We start from the raw sequence: 18,419 nt of genomic DNA on the forward strand, positions 1-18,419 counted from the left end.
TACCTGTTTCACTAACCGCTCCCACCAGCATCCCCGCTCCCACCAGCATCCCCGCCCCCCCCCCCCCCCCCCACAATTGGGCATAACCTCAAACCCTCCTGATGTACTCCACAAGGCCTCCAATTTCCTCCCCTGGCCCTTCCGATTTACCCTGATCTCAGCCTGGTTCCATACCCTGATCAGCCCTTGCTCCTGCGTCTCCAATCTCCAATCTTCCTCACCCCCCACTTCCGATTTTCTCCAGCTCCAGATTCCAAACTTCCTCCCCGCTTTGCTCCCTGGCTGCAGCTTGGAGTTGAAGGTTTACCTGCTTGACAGCCAGGCAGCCTCTTAATCTGCTAGATGCAATCAGTAAATCGAGATTAAAAAAAAATACCAACCAGAAGAATGGGTTTCCTGACCGCAAACCAGCAACCCCGACACCGACCTCCAAGTTATTATTTTTTTTAATTCTTTCATGGGATGTGGATATCGCTGGCAAGGCCAGCATTTGTTGCCCATCCCTAACTGCCTTGACAACTGAGTGCTTGCTAGGCCATTTCAGCAGGCAGTTAAGAGTCAACCACATTGCTGTGGGTCTGGAGTCACATGTAGGCCAGACCAGCTAGGGACAGCAGATTTCCTTCCCTAAAGGACATTAGTTAACCAGATGTGTTTTTATGACAATTGATCAGAGATTCATGGCACTATTAGTGAGACTAGCTTTTTATTAATTGAACTTAATTAACTGAATTTAAATTCCACCAGCTGCCAAAGTAGGATTTGAACCCATGTCCCCAGGGCCTGGGTCTCTGGGTTACGAGTTCAACAACATTCCCACTACACCACCGTCTCCCCCGCTATCCAACCTCAATATCTGCAATTGATATACTTAAGCAAATGCACACAAAATCCAGATTAATGAGTACTCCACTCTAGACTTTAAGCCTATAATTTTGGTTGACACTTCTGTGCATGTGCATCATTGTAGAAGATGCCATCTTTCAGATGAAACATCTGTGGCCACATCTGCCTCCTCAGGGGAACAGAAAAGATCCTATGGCACTCGGAGAAGCAAGAAGCTCTCCCAGTATCCTGACTAACAACTACCTCTCAACCAATACCAACAAAAAAGATTAACTAGTCATTCGTTTTGTTGCTGTTTATAGGAGTTTGCTTTGTACAAAGTGACTGCCACATTTGCCTAAAACCAGCTGATTCAGGGGCTGTAAAGCACTTTGGAACTTCTTGAGAACATAAAAGGAGCTGCATAAATGCAAATCTTATTTTTCAGACAGTAATTCTCGAGCTGGCAGGTTTGCAAACTGGAAGAAGGTGAAATGTGTAGTCCATGTAAACCTGATTACAGTCACCAAAGCCACATTTTCTCTCTCCCAAAAAATATAAAGCCAGGCTGTCCCAAGATTGCCATCGAAGAAGGGCATGGGGCCTAAAGCACAACAGGGTAATGCTCACTTACAACCGTAAGCTCTGACCCATAATCAAATTTTTTGACTACTTCACCACAGGTGATAGAATTGCTTAATTTTGAAATACTTTGGGGCGGGGGGGGGGGGTTGGGGGAGGTAATCTTTCTTATAATTTCTTGAATATTTCCCAAAAGAAAATTTGTTTGAAGATGAAACTGCAATATTTGCAACAAGTTTCTAATTCAGTTGCATATCACATGATCTGAACTTTAAATCAAAAAAGGAACTTCTTTACTAAGAGGGTGGTTAGAATGTGGAACTTGCTACCATATGGAGTAGTTGAGGGGAATAGCATCGATCATTTAATAGGAAGCTAGATCAGCACGAGGAAGGAATTTTTAAAAATTGCTGATATGGTTAGACGAAGAAGGGTGGGAGGAGGTTCATGTGGAGCATAAACCAGCTGGGCCAAATGGCCTGTTAAGTTGTATGTAATGCATGTTATGAAGAAACAAGGGCATAGAGGAGAAAATATTTTACCTAACTTTCAACTATGTAAATGAACTCAATACCACATAGTTCCATCCAACAAGCTAAATGTTTACATTGACTCTCAACCTTGTTTTTGTCAAAAAAAAAAGTGCTGATGCATTAGCCAAAATGAAATGTTTTGGAAGATCAGGCAAACTGAGGAAGAGATCTCAATAGAAATCTGTCAATAGCAGAGTTACAAGTCCACGTTCAGCTCCAAACTATAATTCTCTCTCATAACTCCAAGTCTGATGGAAAGTAGTCAGATCTTTAAGAAATATGCATTTCTTACAGTGGATGCAATCTCACCACCTCCCAGGAATGGAATTACATGTTTCACATCATTGCGCACAAAGCAATTATTAAACACCAGATCGGAAAGCCATGTAAGGTATCAAAAGTTCCACTTAAGTGTAACTAAGCAACTAACCAAATGAAGACTATCCTAAAGCAGGTTAAACAGATCCTTCAAACTTGTTCCTAGAAAACCTGATGACATAGGTCAGCGTTTCAATCTGTAGCCATGAAGCCACATGCAACACCTTAATCCTGAAAGATCAGAAACTATTTCGATTGCTTGAATTTTGATTAGGAAGAGGCGTTTAGTGTTTTTGACACATAGATGGATAAATCCTAGGTGAGCAAACCAATATTGGTTAATATCTACAACTTGAAATATATGCAAATCAAATGAAATACAGCTTTATATGTGGCTCCCTAGACTCTACATTATACATCTCTGAAGCCCATAAAGACAACAATCTTGGAACACCTCCGTCAGATACTTAAGATCTCAAAGTTACCAACTATTGTCATCCATAGGTTTATTTGGTATATAGGTAATGTTACATTATAGTGAAATCAGTATTTATAGAGTCATAATCATATACAGCACAGAGAGAGGCCATCGGCCCATTGAGTCCACGACGGCTCTCCACTAAGCTATCCGGTCAGTCCCACTCCCCTGCTCGATCCCCATAGCCCTGCAAGTCTATTTCCCTCAAGTGGCCATCCAACTTCCTCATGAAGTCATTGTCTCCTCTTCCACCACCCTTGTGGGCAGCAAGTTCCAGGTCATTACGACCCGCTGCATAAAAAAGTTCTCCCTCATATTCCCCCTGCATCTCTTGCTAATACACATCCGAAATTCTGTTACTGATAGGAGCAATTGAAGGTGATGAATTAAGCGACAGACCGTAACCAGCAACACTTCACTGTTTTGCAAGAAACTATTTCCATGCAAAAAGGTTTCAGCCTTGGTTGGTGGAATAGTAGGCCATTCCATTCAATTGTGGCTGATCTACACCTCAACTTCATTGACCTGCATTTGTTCCATATCCCTGAATATCCTTATCTAAAAAAAATCTATCAATCTGTCTTGAAGTCTTATCGATCTGGCCTGGCCCAACATCCAGTCTTTCGGGAAAGCATGTTCCAGATTTCCACTCCCTTTTTTGTGAAAAAGAGCTTTGTGATTTCACTCTTAAATGACCTAGCTCTAATTTTAAGATTATTTCCTCTTGTTATGAATTTCCCCATCAGGGGAAGTACAAGAACATAAGAAATAGGAGCAGAGTAGATCATATGGTCCATCGAGCCTGCTCCACCATTCAATATGATCTTGGCTGATCTTCGGCGTCAATTCCACTTTCTTGCCTGCTCCCCATATCCCTTGATTCCCTGCGTGACCAACAATCTATCTATCTCAGCCTTAAATGTATTCAATGATGGAGCATCCACAACCCTCTGGGCAGAAAATTCCAAAAATTCATAACCCTTTTGAGTGTAGTAATTTCTCCTCATCTCAGTCCTGAATGGTCGGCCCCTATCCTGAGACTGTGCCCCGTGTTCCAGATTCCCTGACCAGTGGAAACAATCTCTCAGCTTCTACCCTATCAAGTCCTTTCAGAATCTTGTATGTCTCAATTAGATCGCCTCTCATTCTTCTAAACTCCAGAGAATATAGGCCTAATTTATTCAGCCTCTCATCATAGGACAACCCCTCATCCCAGGGACCAATTTAGTAAATCTTCGCTGCACCGTCTCCAGTGCAAGTATATCCTTTCTTAAATGTGGAGACCAAATCTGCATACAGTATTCCAAATGCTATCTCACCAAAGCCCTGTACAATTTTAGTAAGACTTCTTTATTCCTGTACTCCAATCCCCTTGCAACAAAGGCCAACATGCCATTTGCCTTCCTAATAGCCTGCTGCATCTGTATGTTAACTTTGTGTTCCTTGTACGAGTACCCCCAAATCTCTCTGAACAACTTTAAGAAAATATTCTGCTTTTCTATTTTTACAACCAAAGTGAACAATTTCACACTTCCCTACATTATACTCCATTTGCCATCTTGTTGCCCACTCACTTAACCTGTCTATATCTCTTTGCAGCCGATGTCCTTCCATCAGCAAACTAATTCGCAGTTTCTCAAAAGGTAGATACAATCAGTTTAAAGACCTCAGTTAGATCACCCCTGAACCTTCTAAACTCAAGGCAATACAAGTTGTTTATGCAAGCTGTGCTCAAAATTTAACCCTTTTAGGCCTGGTATCATTCTGGTGAACTGTGCTGTAGTATTCCTTCCAAAGCTATATCTTTCCTTTGATTTGTCACCCAAAACTGACCAGCACAGTGGCGCAGTGGTTAGCACCGCAGCCTCACAGCTCCAGGGGCCTGGGTTCAATTCTGGGTACTGCCTGTGTGGAGTTTGCAAGTTCTCCCTGTGTCTGCGTGGGTTTTCGCCAGGTACTCCGGTTTCCTCCCACCACCAAAGACTTGCAGGTCGATAGGTAAATTGGCCATTGTAAATTGCCCCAAGTATAGGTAGGTGGTAGGGGAATATAAGGACAGGTGGGGATGTGGTAGGAATATGGGATTAGTGCAGGATTAGCATAAATGGGTGGTTGATGGTCGGCACAGACTCGGTGGGCCGAAGGGCCTGTTTCAGTGTTGTATCTCTAAATAAATAAAAACAAAATAAAAACTGAACCCAGTAATCTAGGTGGGGTCTGACCAAGGTTCTGTCAATTGAAGCATCATTTCCTCACTTTTGACCTTGAATCGGCTAGAGATAAAGGTCCACATTCCATTAGCCTTTTTGTGTGGCTGCACTCTTGCATGAGTCAGTAGGTTGTGGGTTAAAGCCCCATTTTTGAAGCCCTTGTGCACATAATCCAAACTCACACTTCAGTGCAGTACTGAATATTAGTTTGTTTCAACATGACAAGTTTAAACTTTACAAGAGTTCAAGCTCCACTTGAGAGATGCGAGAACATAATCTAGATGATAGTTCAGAGTGGTAGGGACCTAGTTCTGTGCTGGTCAGTGGTACTGTCTTTCAAGTAAGATGCTAAGCTGAGTCTTCATACACTCTCAGGTTGTGTAAAAGATCCCATGGCACTATTCAAAGAAGCAGCTCTAAGGATGTTAATGGCACTACACAATGCAAGTCCCTTCTATTAAGGGAGCATTATCTGTAAATAAACTGTGTGCTGGATGTTTCACAGTTCAGGTACAGATGGTGTTCAAAATTCACACTTTATTGAAAAGCTAGTGACTTATCAACCAATGACGTTCCAATCAAATGGAAACCAGCAAACATGCCCATTCACAGGAAGTGCTAAGTGAAATCCTAATAACTAGACCAACATTCCTACACTCATGTCATAGTTCATGGAAATGAAGCCAAGCAGATGATGTTCCAGCATCTCAATCACAAAAACATGGTACCTAGTCACTAATTTGACTTCAAAGCACAAGGACAAGGTATGATGTGCATAATCTCAAGAGTACAGAAATAAAATGAGCCTCTTGATGCCCAGTAATCAGGGAAAGCAGCAGCCTTTCGATATGGTCCTGCTCATATAGAAGCTAGCCTCTTGCAAAGTTCTGGTGAAATACTAAACTAGATTCACACCTTGTCATAAGAGATAGGCACTGGGTCATGATATTAATCTCATTGAAGCACCTATACATGGTTTATTCAGGAAGGCATTCTTCACCTCATTTCATTTCTTATATTCACCAATGATCTGGTGGACGCCACGAGTGACACGGAAAATAAACTTGAGGTTGGTCCAATTTTCGCCTAAAGGGATGTTTTGTTTGCATACTCTGGTGTATTAGAAGAGGTCTTTTAATTATTTTCTTTATAGGAATTTCCCTTACATACATATCTATCCTTTAATTGTCTGAAGTTCATTTGCAATTAACGTCCCACAATGTGATGCCATTGCTAGAAGTCTGAAGATTTGAAGTGAAGCCTAAAATCCAGTCACAAATGTATTTTTGACCCCTCCCACAGCCCCATATCCCCCTCCCATGCCAATCCTTTACAGAAACAACCTTGCATGCCTGTTCCCCAAAAATGCTTAATTACCACTGCCAGGATTTAGTGTTGCTCCTTCAACAAAGCAAAGGAATAGTATAATGAGGTGCCCATTGCACAAGTGAAAGGGCTCCACAACCAACAGAAGAGAGGTTGGTACAGCTGTCTCAATAGCATTACCTTGTTTCCTATTGCTGTAAAGTAGGTTGAATACCAACAGCTAACGCTAACAGCAATACCTGCAGGGACTAGAACACGAGTATCTGATGTGCAGGATGTGGTAGGTACGCACTCACTGAATACAACATATTTTAGACCTGCAGCAAGGTACAACCCTTTTGGAATGAAGTTCTGGCGAAGATGAAGATGATCAAGCAATAGGTATCAAATAGGAAACAAGTTATCTTTTGGGTTACTGTTCAACATACCCTTGTTGGTGTAAGATCCATCAATTTGTTATTTAAAACTTGTCAATCCATTGCACTACATTAGTGCCGGTTCTCGACACCCACCTTAAACACCTGCATTCAAGTCTTTCTCAAAATTCAGCAGGCGTTAAAGGTAAAAGGTAACATTCTTAGTACAACTGGAACACAGAAGTTCTTACCAGTATGGTCCCTTCGCCTGCACCAAAGCCAGGAAAAAAGAGGAACATCCCCAAAAACCTATATCACATGCCTGAAGGGAAGAATAATAAGTTAAAGCTGGATAATTGAATATTTCAAACCAGGCAAAACTCATTTACTGTTGCTATGTGTGTATTGCTCTCCTATATCATTTACCAATTGTACATAATGAATCAGCCAATCTGTGTATGTTCCACTAGAAAATTTGTACCCAAACACAATCTTCAATTATACATGCATTATATCTGCATGACTTCTACATAAAGCTAATTGCCTTGAAACGTTTGTTTAAAACCTCCTCATAATACACAAGGAGATATTATCATTTCTATGTTCACATCTATAAAGAATTCATCTAAGTTATAGGTTTTCAAACTAGGGTCCCTAAACTGCAAGATTCCAAGGTGTCTGTGTCTTAGGATTTCTGTTGGTCTGTAACTGGGCAGATGAGTGCATGAACAGTCTCATTTTTTTCCTGTAGTTCTTGGCACGCTTGCAGATTTTCTGTTGTTGTGCACGAATGAATCTTTTCTTTGCAGCGATAATCCAGTTCTGCATCTGATAGCTGACACTGTTCTTCTGACATAAGGACTGGGTGGTTTGTGTGTGTGTAAATACTTGCAAGGAACTCCCACATAAAAAAGATGTGAAATACACTAATCCAATAATTGCATGTTTGGATTAAGAACCTACTTCTGGGACCCTACCTCTTAGGTGTCCCAGGAACCCTGATTTCAATGCAAAAAAGACAAGTTTCCTTCCTGCAAAGACCATGCTGACAATTGTCAGCATTGTAGCCCAGGAGGAAAAAAAGATTTGACATTAAAGATTGCAGTATCCCAGAAAATAAAGCAAATTAACTGGGCAGGATCAATTAAAATCTGCCAATCGGCAAGTAGTCCTGTCCATTCTCAACAGCGGTTTGGTGTGCAGCATGAGGTAGATGGTGAAACTGTTTCAGAGTGGTTGATTCAGTCACCAATAGGGCGAGTACCAATTTCCAGTATCTGGTTTGGTTTCACCCATTGCCCGGCACAAGGGTTTATAATTCTGCAAGAGGAAAAAAGTGGCAACACTTCAAAGGCCAACATTTAGCAGGTCCTCAAGAATACAGACAGAAAGATAGGTGAGCAGAGAAACAAAAAATGATAGATGTGAGAACAGGATAGAGACGTAGAGGCATATTCCCCATACATACTGCACTAAAGGATACAGTTTTGACTACGTTCACTGCAAGAAAGAAGCAATGTATTACTGCCTGTTGACACTGATATCAGGGAAGGTAGAGCTTCACATGGTAGCAAACACAGGCAAGAAGCAGTTCACTGACCTCCCCACTCATTCTGTAATTTCTAATGGCTGAAGTGATAATGAGGGAGTCAGCTCTTCTCAATTAAAATACAAATGACTGCCTGATGGACAACCAAATTTTGCTTTTAACAACTTACCTTTTTAAAAAAAAGGTAAAAGTAGATATTGCACCAACTTCATTTCTATCTGTAGATGTCCTTTGCCAGGTGGCTTTACTTTGTTATCTACTTGTTCACTTTTATAATGTGCCTTTGGTGTTCGATCTACAATCAAAAAGCCACTCTACCAACATCAAAACTGTAGCATAGAAGTAACGAAACTGGCATAATACAACATCCACGAGATATAGTTTGAAGTGGCAGGTTATTGCCCTGCAGAAAGATGTGAACATTAGGGCCAGTGGTGATACATGAAGCTAAAAATATAGTTTTGGATATTCTTCCCCAGATTTTGCAGGATATGACCAAGTGGCTGGATCGAAGATTGAGCAGTTATTGTTGTGATTGAGGAAGGCAAATCCCAAGATTCAGTGGCTGAAATCTCACAAAAGGCAGATCTAAAGATCTACCTGAAGTATAGGAATACATAAACTACAGGGGTCAGGAGCTTCCCACCCCTACCATAACACAAACCAGATTCAGCAGGAAACAGGGGTATGTGAACTATAAAGCCTACATTACATCAGATGCAAAATTATATCAAGATATGAGTAGGCTAAGCAAAGTTTGTTGACTATACTAATCAGCTTTTGGCTACTTTCCCTTCATGGTGTATACAGATGTCACAATCTTTGTTTGCAGCCACTTTTATGGGATTGTAAGATGTAGATCTTAGAGGTAATTCTCCTGGAGCTTGGCTCCAGGGAATGTGATTCATACTGTTGTACAACTACAAATTACATCAGGAAACTGACAGCAAAGTTACTATTTTATTATGCAACACAATGCAATACATTTACTTTTTCAAATAAACAATGTTTAATTGCTTCTGCATACAAATCTTTTTTTTCTGTTATCCTGGTAACTAGTTACCATTCCAGAGTTTTAAACATTAAAACAAAAAAAAATGCTGCTTAGTAGCTATTCCCCACTCCCAAGCCTTCATTTTCTGAAGTGTTTTGGTGCATGTGATGCTCTTATCCACCCGCCTTGATCGCAAAATACATACATTGAAGGTAGCTAGCTTATATATGTCAATTAAAAGTGAGAGATTTGAATTCATAGTAAAATTCTGCTCCTATAAATCAAGTGTACAAGATAATGTAATCATACTCGGCAATTTTTTAAAAATACATTGTTTAGATGTATAATGCATCAGTCAAGTGGAAGATCAAAGTCCTGCAGTTGTACAATTCATACTTAGCACAAAACATTGGAGATATTTGTGAAAAAGTACGAGTTAGAGCTACTAAGTTCTTCTTTAAATATATGTATCTGCCTTCTGCTTTTAGAGCTAAACCCAGTAATTAATTCCCCAAAATTAGTGTCATACCCACTAAAACTCAACATTGTTTGGTACACTGCAATTCTAGTGTGGCACACGCAGTCGCCTTTCCCTGTGTGGTGCAGGGAACCATTCTTCATCTCTTGTAGCCACAGGCATCATCAGCGTAGAGCAGACCTTCAGTTGGCTGTATCACATACAGGCGAAATAATGAAGTTCTACAAGGAAGGAAGCACCAAAGGTGCAGCTAATGTTGTACATTATATTTGGTGAACAAAATTATAAGCATTAGAGTATTATATTCCTTCCAAAATTGGTTTGCTGTAACGTATTTGTTTCTTCCGAAGTTGCTATATTGATTCAATCCAATTAAACCCAAAGTTTTCTAACTGCAAACATTTTTTGACTTTTGATTGGAAAAAAAAGTATTTTCTTCCATTTCCTTTTAATATAAATACAGGAATTAAAACTTTGATAATCAAATCTACCTATATAGTGCATGTATAGATATTTCTCCCCCGCCCCAAGAATCAACAACACTACCTTGGTTTATTTTAGTGAGATTCAACTTCTAAATATTTCAAAATTGATTTAATCAATATGTTAGATTTAATTCTTGAGCATCATAAGTGATTTATTTTGAGGATCAGTTCAGGCTTCTGGTGCATAAATAGAAAAAATGTCTTGCAACAATTTAGGTTTTTGTTGCATAAAAAAGTTAATGTAGCTTTGCAAGTGTTATAATGATATAGGCACTATCTCCTACATGCTTGTGGCTTTCCCCACAGATCTGACAATATTATGAGAAATCAAAACTAAGATCGTCATCCCTTTATTGTATAATGCGGCACCGTAGAGATTCCCGTGTCCATTTGGTGACCTTTGTGTTTTCAGCATATTGTTGTATCCTTATCTTTTGTCAGGTGTGAGTGCCTCCACACAGGTTAACAGACCGGAGGATATCTGAGGAGATTATGTACTCCCTTTATTTTACGCCAATTGTTTCTCATTTAACAAACATGAGGTCAATGGAGAAGTTGGGTAAGTGGGATAATTGCAGGGTTCCAGGGCCATTGACAGTCAACCTGTAGTTAAAATCACTGTTGGATTATCTGGAAAAGGGACTCTGTATTTCATCCTTTGGAGCATCCCCACCATTCCTTTCTTGGTTGTTTTTTTTCTTATAGCTTCCTATCCTGACTATGAATATTCCTTCCCATGGAGGACATGGGCGATTTCCTTTGGATCCATCCCCTTTTTCTCTCCTTCTTGGTCTTCACGTAATCCTTGGGGCTCTCTGGAGTTGTTTGAAGAGTCCTAACTTCGTTTCAGGTTTTGTGGCTTTGCTTTGATCTATTTGGACATTTATGGCGAGATCCTGGTTCTTACAATTGCTACATCATATATGCCTTGAGGAAATGTATTTGTTGATTTTTGTTATATGATTCCTCTCATTGTCTGTTATTCTGTGGTTAGAAACTTTCAAAAATTGAACTAGTCACATCTATATGACCATATGCGGTTAGCACCGCAGCCTCACAGCTCCAGGGACCCGGGTTCGATTCTGGGTACTGCCTGTGCGGAGTTTGCAAGTTCTCCCTGTGTCTGCGTGGGTTTCCTCCGGGTGCTCCGGTTTCCTCCCACATGCCAAAGACTTGCAGGTTGATAGGTTAATTGGCCATTATAAAATTGTCCCTAGTATAGGTAGGTGGTAGGGAAATATATAGGGACAGGTGGGGATGTGATAGGAATATGGGATTAGTATAAATGGGTGGTTGATGGTCGGCACAGACTCAGTGGGCCGAAGGGCCTGTTTCAGTGCTGTATCTCTAAACTAAACTAAACATATCAATCTTTAGACTTCAAGTAGTTAGTGGCTAAAAAAAGCACCCTTTGCAATCAGTTCAGTTAGTTGCCAGATTATTCAATCATGGGCCCACCTTCCAAAATGGATGGTGGAACCTTACAGGCAGAAAGTGTTATTAAGTAGAAGTATTAGAAATAAATCAAAAGGTAAAAAAAAAAAAATCACGAGAAGTGAATCAGGAAGCGAGGGCAATTAAATGGTTTAAAAAAAATTAGAATGGTGTTTATTTTAGTAGTTTATGCTTCATATTATTGATGTAAATCTACTTTGACATGAATTGTTTTGATATTTATAGCAAGCTTTATTTCAGTGTGGTCGTATTCAGGTCAAAAACTTAGAAGAGGATATGGAAAGTCATCCACTGATTGACTGATCTGTTGAAAAGTTAAAGGGAGTTTTGAATTCCATGGTTCTTCTGGCACTTTGAAGATTACTGTGGCAAATATAGTTCAATGTTATATTACCAGCCGTAGTAACATACTGCGATGCGCAGTAAACGTGCACTAAGATTAGTACACACAAGATAATCCAGCTGAGTCACTGACATCCACACATACATCGCAGTGTTACTAAGTAATTGGTTGTTGTTCTCTCCAAAGCACCTCCTGACTAGTTGAGAGCTGGCAAGGACAAAGATTTGAACACAAATCCACGATAATATTCCTGGTGCAGCAAACCACCTTCTTATTTATTCTGTGGATACCTAAACGAATAGCAAGTCGGAAATGGCAAAGAATGTCTCGCTGGTTATTTACGGTTGCAGAGTCACTATAAAGTCAATGTAGTGATGCATTCTTCTCAGGCACTGGCTTGACTAGTAACTCAACTCATAAGCAGAGTTGCATTGGCAACTGACTGATGCTCATCAAACGTTGACAGAAAAATGGGAATTCTCAAGAAACCTCACCACCACTCATCACAGCTGGAAACTTGAGCGTTTCATAGCCTGTATCTGCATACAGATGGAATATTGTAACCTTGTTTGGCAGGCTAGAGAACCCATCTTTTACTTGTGGACTCATTACAGTCCAAAGCAATTTAGACCATTGGTTCAGAGTAAGTTGGCATACTCCATCCTCTGCAACATCTGAGACACATTGTCATTCTGACAGTCCTCTTCAAGATCATGACTGGAGCAGTGCCGCAGGAGTTGTTTCTGCTTTAGCTAGGCCTCCATGTTTATGCCAGGAACACAAGAGCTGATGCAGTTGCACTTCAACATCCTGTATCATTCCAAACAGTTGACATGGAACACCAGCAGCAAAGCTTCACATATTCCTGCTCTTACTTGTGGAGCTCTCTCCCAAACAGCGCCGTCACCTTGAAGTCTGTCTCGTGCGCAGAAATTCAATCACAGTTAAGCATTACTTATTGAACCTGTGTTGTTAGAGCACACAGAGGCCATGGAAAAGCTCTGGCTTACCAGTTGGTACTCCAGCAAAATTTCTCCAGACCTTTCAAGTGCTCTAAACAAACCATCAGGGTCAAATTTGAGAGTCATCTGTTGTTGTTACAGCTGCCTCCGGCTGTACCCTGCTGTTATTCCACCTAATATACACACACAGAAAAAAAACACTTGTCACACAGCATTTACTTACATTGGGTTATTAGAAACGTATTTATCTCTGAAAATAGTGCCAGTCAGACCAATCATTAAAACTAATGCAACATCAGTAAATCCTCACAAACCAATCTTTTCACAGTAATAGTCCCTGTACCAACAATACCCACCCATCTTTGCAAACTAAACAAAGCATGAAAACAACCATTATTCAAAATTGCAACGGTCATTTACTCCAATGCAATGCATTACAATGTCTTCCCTGGGCTGGATTTGAGACACAGCAATGGAGTAAAGATACTAACTTTTAAACAAAGCTTTCATGAATTGAATTATATGATGCACCAAAATGGCTCAATGTATATGCAAAATACATTCTAACAGCACATCCAATACAGAATATGACACACACAAAAATCAATGGCACCCACGGATCTGCATCAAGAATACCATGCAGTTTTAGCATAAAATTTAACTGCCTGGGAACCAGGTGGTGCAATTTACAACAATGTTCTTTCAATTCTAAATTTTAGAAACCAACCCCAGCCCAGACTAATGTGATGAGTTTGGGCAGCCTTAACTTAATCCTAGGGTACAAAACTGATGATAATTAGCATTAAATTGTCACTTGTTTAGAAACCACAAAGATAGCTGGAGTAGGCAACAGAGATGTTATACTGTGGTAGGAAATGCTAAATATATTCATTAGATTGAAATACTGTGTATTCTTTCCCAGCAGACAACTCCAGCCTTTGTGAGCACAAATTCCACCTTTTTTAAAATGTGAATAATTTAGTTTATTGACATGTATTCTTCTAAAACATGTCAAGTGCTTTTTCATCCCAGTATATCGACCTTCCTTTTCCACCAAGTATTTTCCATTCCCTCTCCCATGAACTACAAAACTCATTCATTAGTACTGAGTCAAAGCTCTTTGTCAACAATGGCTTCCCAATCTCATCTCAGGAGCCTGCCTCCATCCCCAATACAACTGCCTCCTTCCCTGACTTCTATCGATTTCTCTTCTACAACACACCAGTGTATGCCCACGATTTTTGCACTTGCTTCCTATTATCCCACTAAGCTTTACTGTAGCTCCAAATCCCTATGTCACGTTGATGCTGCTTGCCATTCACACTGGCCTGGCCACTCCAAATATTCCCATAATCTTTTCCTTCCAACACATTCTTCCCCCAATTATATTTTTAAGACCGTTACTTCTCCCCGTATTTCAGGTGCCAAATAGCCATTCCCATCCTCCCTATTCCCTTGCTTTGCCACACCGCCCAGAGGCCAGATCTGCACCCTTTGCTGTAGCATTATTCCTGTCCCTAGTCGAGAGCTGCATCTCTCCAAATCTACCTTCTCTCTCCACATCAACACTTCTCTTTGTCCCATCCATCAACATAGGAAGCTCATCTTGCTCCACCCCACTCCCCCTCTATGGGCCATGCCTCTTCTCTTGTTTCTACTGTGTTCCCTCAGGATCCTGTTCTCTCTTTCTGCCATATTATTGCAGGACCCCACGCCATCCCTAGGTGCTACCTCACTGCCATTTGATTCTTATTCTATCTGTTTCCTGCACTCTTCCGGGTCTCTGTCCCTCGTTATCATGTCCCCTTGGATCAGTAACCTCCCTCTCTCTTCAATAACTTTGCTGTTACAAAAAGGCATTAGTTGCTGTTGTGTTAGGTAGTTAGGTTTCCTTGCAGACCCACCACAGAAGCAACTGGCCTTTCAACCAGCCGTCTCCAATGTCCCCATTCCCTCTGATATTTCTACACCTCTGTACTTCAGCAGCACTGCTTTTCATAACCCTTACCCATCTAGTTACACTGTGTGTCATTTTCCAATCCATGTGGGCATATATCTGATCCCAAACTAAATTCATCAACCCATGCCCAGTCTAAATCCATCTGTTCACATTCCACCAGCACCCATTTCCCTACCTATGCACTCTGTTCTCCCTATGCATTTCCTCTTATCCACACCACCTTTACCTCCACTTGCCTTTTGGCCCAAACTTAGTCAAATCTGTCACAGGACTCTCAATTCTACATCCCATTCCACACATTTATTTCTTCCCTGGCTGTACACTTTCTCACTCTCCACCCCCCACCCCCCCCCCCAACATAGCAATAACACAATTCTCCAATTCCCAGCTTACACTGTCCAGTCAATGTCCCTACCCTTCTGCATCTGCCTTACCCAGCTGCTTTTACCAGGATTCAGCCCTGCTTACAACATTCCTGAGAACTGGGATGATTTTGGTCTCCAGAGCACAAATGAAAGGGCCTCATCAAAATTATGGTCCCAGCATTGTTGATGCAGCATTTCTACTCATACAATGGAGACTCGATTGCTATCCCACTTTCCTTTACTTGGAAGCAGTACTGAATCCTGGCAATGGCAATCAGGGAAACAGAACACAAGGCACAAGGACAAAAGCAAAGTACTGCGGATGCTGCAAATCTGAAATAAAAACAGCTAATGACTATGTAGTCAAGCGGTCAGGCAGCACCCGTGGAGAGAGAAAGAGAGGCCGGAATTTTACATCCCCCAAACAAGTGGGCTGGTGGTGGTGGGGGCCGCGTAAAATAGAGTGGGAGGCAGAGGGGCCGTATCCAACCCCCTCCCGCCCCCGCCTCAATTTTACGCAGGGCGACGAGAAAGAGCCAGCCTGCCTTAGGCCAATCAAGGCCCTTAAGTCGCCAATTAACTGGTACTTAAGGGCCTCCTCCCACCGCCGCAGGTATTTTACCCTTGGCGGCCAGACGGCAGAAGCCTCAAAAACCCCACCTGGTGAAACCAGGCAGCGTTCTTGCCAGCTGGGGGCCCCTCCTGAATGGGCACCCTGTGCCCCACAGAGGGCCGCCCCCAAAGCACAAACACTCCCTCCGCCCCCTAGCCTCACCAGGGCCCAACCGATTGACCCCGGCAAGGGCCTAAAAACTTACTTGTCTTCCGGGGCTGTCCTTCTTGTTGCTTGCGACGGCTGGGTGTAGTGCCAGCAGTGGCCACCGCTCCCGGTGGCGCTGCTGGGACTAAGAGCTGCCGGCCCGCTGATTGGCTGGCAGCTCCATTAGGGAGAGCATCCTACCTCAAGGAGATGCAAGTCCTGCCCAAGACCAATTTTGGGAGTGGGAGCGTAAAATCCCAATCTGGGTCCCCATGACTGGCGGAGGCGGGATCGCAACCGACTTTTCAGCCAGCCTCCCGCCCAATGAAAAATTCCGGCCGGAGTTAATGTTTAAGGTCAGTAATCACTCATCAAAACTGGGAAAAGTTAGAGATGTAATGGCTCTTTTACACCCTTTTCCAGTTCTAACGAAAGGTCATCAACATGAAACATTAACTCTTGTTTCTGTCTCCATAAATGTATCTGATCTGCTGAGTATTTCCAGCATTTGCTGTTTTTATTGCAAGGCAGAAGAACAAAGGCAGGGCTGGAGAAGAGTGGGAAGCAAAGGGAATTTTGGGAGATTAAATGGCTTGGACAAAAGCTGAAGGTGGAGAAAAGGAATCAGTAGATCCACATAAAGTGTACATGCATTAAGTGTCACAGCACGTTGGAACACCAACTTACTGTGGCACTATGCCCACACTCAATTACTTTTACTTGCCCCTATCAATTTTTCTGCCCCATTTTAAAACATCTGCACCCCAGTCATTCCCAACAAGAAGCAAGGCTACTAAACCTTCACCATCATTCTGTAACCAGCTGCTTATAGATTTACTGGAGAGCATCTTAAGTGGTTTGCCTCCACCCCTGGGTAAGAAACTCACTTGTGTGGGGAAAGAGAGTATGAACCCACATCTTACCACCGCTTTACACTCACGATTTTATTTCAATTGCATGATGCCCTCAAATTCTTACAACATATTCCTGTAGAGAGAGAATTTCAATAAACATTATACTCTCCAGTCTTCATTGACTGCAAACCTTGTGTAGGTTTTTAAAAATATATATATATAAACCAGCGAGTGACATGATTTTTTAAGATAGGGAGGTTGGCAACAACACCTCTTTAGCAAGTGTAAATTTGCGCCGGCTGAGCAGAAATTGTGATCCAGTTTTTTTTTAAAAAAAGGGGGTACATTAGAATTATTATTTTTATTGGGTTTTAAATTGGCAACCCTTAACACACAGGGCGGGGAAATGGTCAACTGGATTGTTGGTTTATTGAATTCCAGTTGCTCAGTTCAACATTTAAGCCACCCCCCCAAAAAAATTGGTAACTCCTGTTGTTAGCAATTGCCAGATGTAGTTTCAAAGGGGTCATTTTATATATAACATAGGGGGGGAAAAAGATATCTTGGTGGGGGTGGGGGTGGGGATGGGGAATATTGCAATGCAGCCACTAGGAGGCTTCTCATCCCCTACATGCGTCAAATGTATTAGAGGGAGAGCAGCTGCCAGCGAGTGACCTGCGGCCATAATCCGCAGCGCCGAACGCGTGGCGGAGCATCCGGCATCGTCCGTGTCCCCAGGACGACTGGAGAGAGAGAGGAGGGAGGGGGTAAGGAAAAAAAAACCCTTTAAAATCCGAGTCCATCTCCATTCAAAAAAAGCCGGGTTCCCTTTTCATTCACAAAAAAAAACCCCGGAGGCACGTGTCGGGCCCCTCACCAACCGTCACCCGCATCGCATCGTCTTCATTGTTCTTTTTTTTTTTAAAAAAAAAGTAAGTAACGTTCACATTTGGTTCAAATATTATTTTTTTTATTGAAGTTAATGATTTTTATTTTTGATGGAGCTTTGGGTCTTTCGCCAGCCCAGGGAGGGTTTGCGCGGTGAGTTGCCCTCCTTCCCCCCCCCCGGGGTGGAACAGGGAGAAAGAAACTCGGCATCATCGCCGCTTCCCACTCGGTGATGGCATCCCCACCGCCAGCAATACCGCAGCGAGCATTTAAATTGGGACAATTAAAAAAAGACAAAGGAGATTAGATAACGATAACGCGGTGGAGATTTTTTTTAAAAAGGTGGTTTGGGGGGGGGGGATTCCTGTCAGTTAATAACACCCCCCCCCCCTTCCTCCTCTCCATTTATTGGATTTGCTCTTTTTCCCTTTTTAAAAAAAACATTTAATTAAGAAAGGTGCTATTCTTACCTCATTCCGATAAAAATCGGAAGTTTTGTGATTCTCCGTCTTGCCCGCCATTGCTCGAGCCGCACGTCCCGCTCGCTCCTCACCCCGAGTCTGAGTCTCGGCGCAGATCAGCGGCGGGCGGAGCAAGAGAGGAGGAGGGGGAGAGGAGCCACTCCCATCATCAGCATCATCAACCTTCATCACTGAGAGAGAGAGACGGGGAGAGGAGTCACTCCCATCATCAGCATC

General features: G+C 42.1%; 2 protein-coding genes across 12 annotated transcripts in view; one reads left to right on the forward strand and one right to left on the reverse strand.

The window, feature by feature from the left end:
• Positions 1-18,401, reverse strand: part of slc22a16 (solute carrier family 22 member 16) — a 97,729-nt gene extending 79,328 nt beyond the window's left edge. Inside the window, exon 1 of the mRNA XM_068027292.1 lies at positions 18,192-18,401. Within this exon, the coding sequence (XP_067883393.1) occupies positions 18,192-18,371 (180 nt within the window). The 5' untranslated portion in view covers positions 18,372-18,401. The remainder of the gene's footprint in view (positions 1-18,191) is intronic.
• LOC137363487 (uncharacterized) overlaps positions 1-18,419 on the forward strand; it is a 296,432-nt gene that overhangs the window by 127,421 nt on the left and 150,592 nt on the right. Inside the window, exon 1 of one of the 11 annotated variants that reach the window (XM_068027299.1) lies at positions 17,436-17,765. The exons of 9 other annotated variants lie outside the window; for them this stretch is intronic. The gene's annotated coding sequence lies outside the window, so the exon portion shown is untranslated. Of the gene's footprint in view, positions 1-17,435; positions 17,766-18,419 lie in introns of those variants that run through there. One more of the 11 variants, XM_068027302.1, reaches the window with a different exon arrangement.

This window comes from Heterodontus francisci, chromosome 3 (assembly GCF_036365525.1).
Source record: "Heterodontus francisci isolate sHetFra1 chromosome 3, sHetFra1.hap1, whole genome shotgun sequence".
Taxonomy (NCBI): domain Eukaryota; kingdom Metazoa; phylum Chordata; class Chondrichthyes; order Heterodontiformes; family Heterodontidae; genus Heterodontus; species Heterodontus francisci.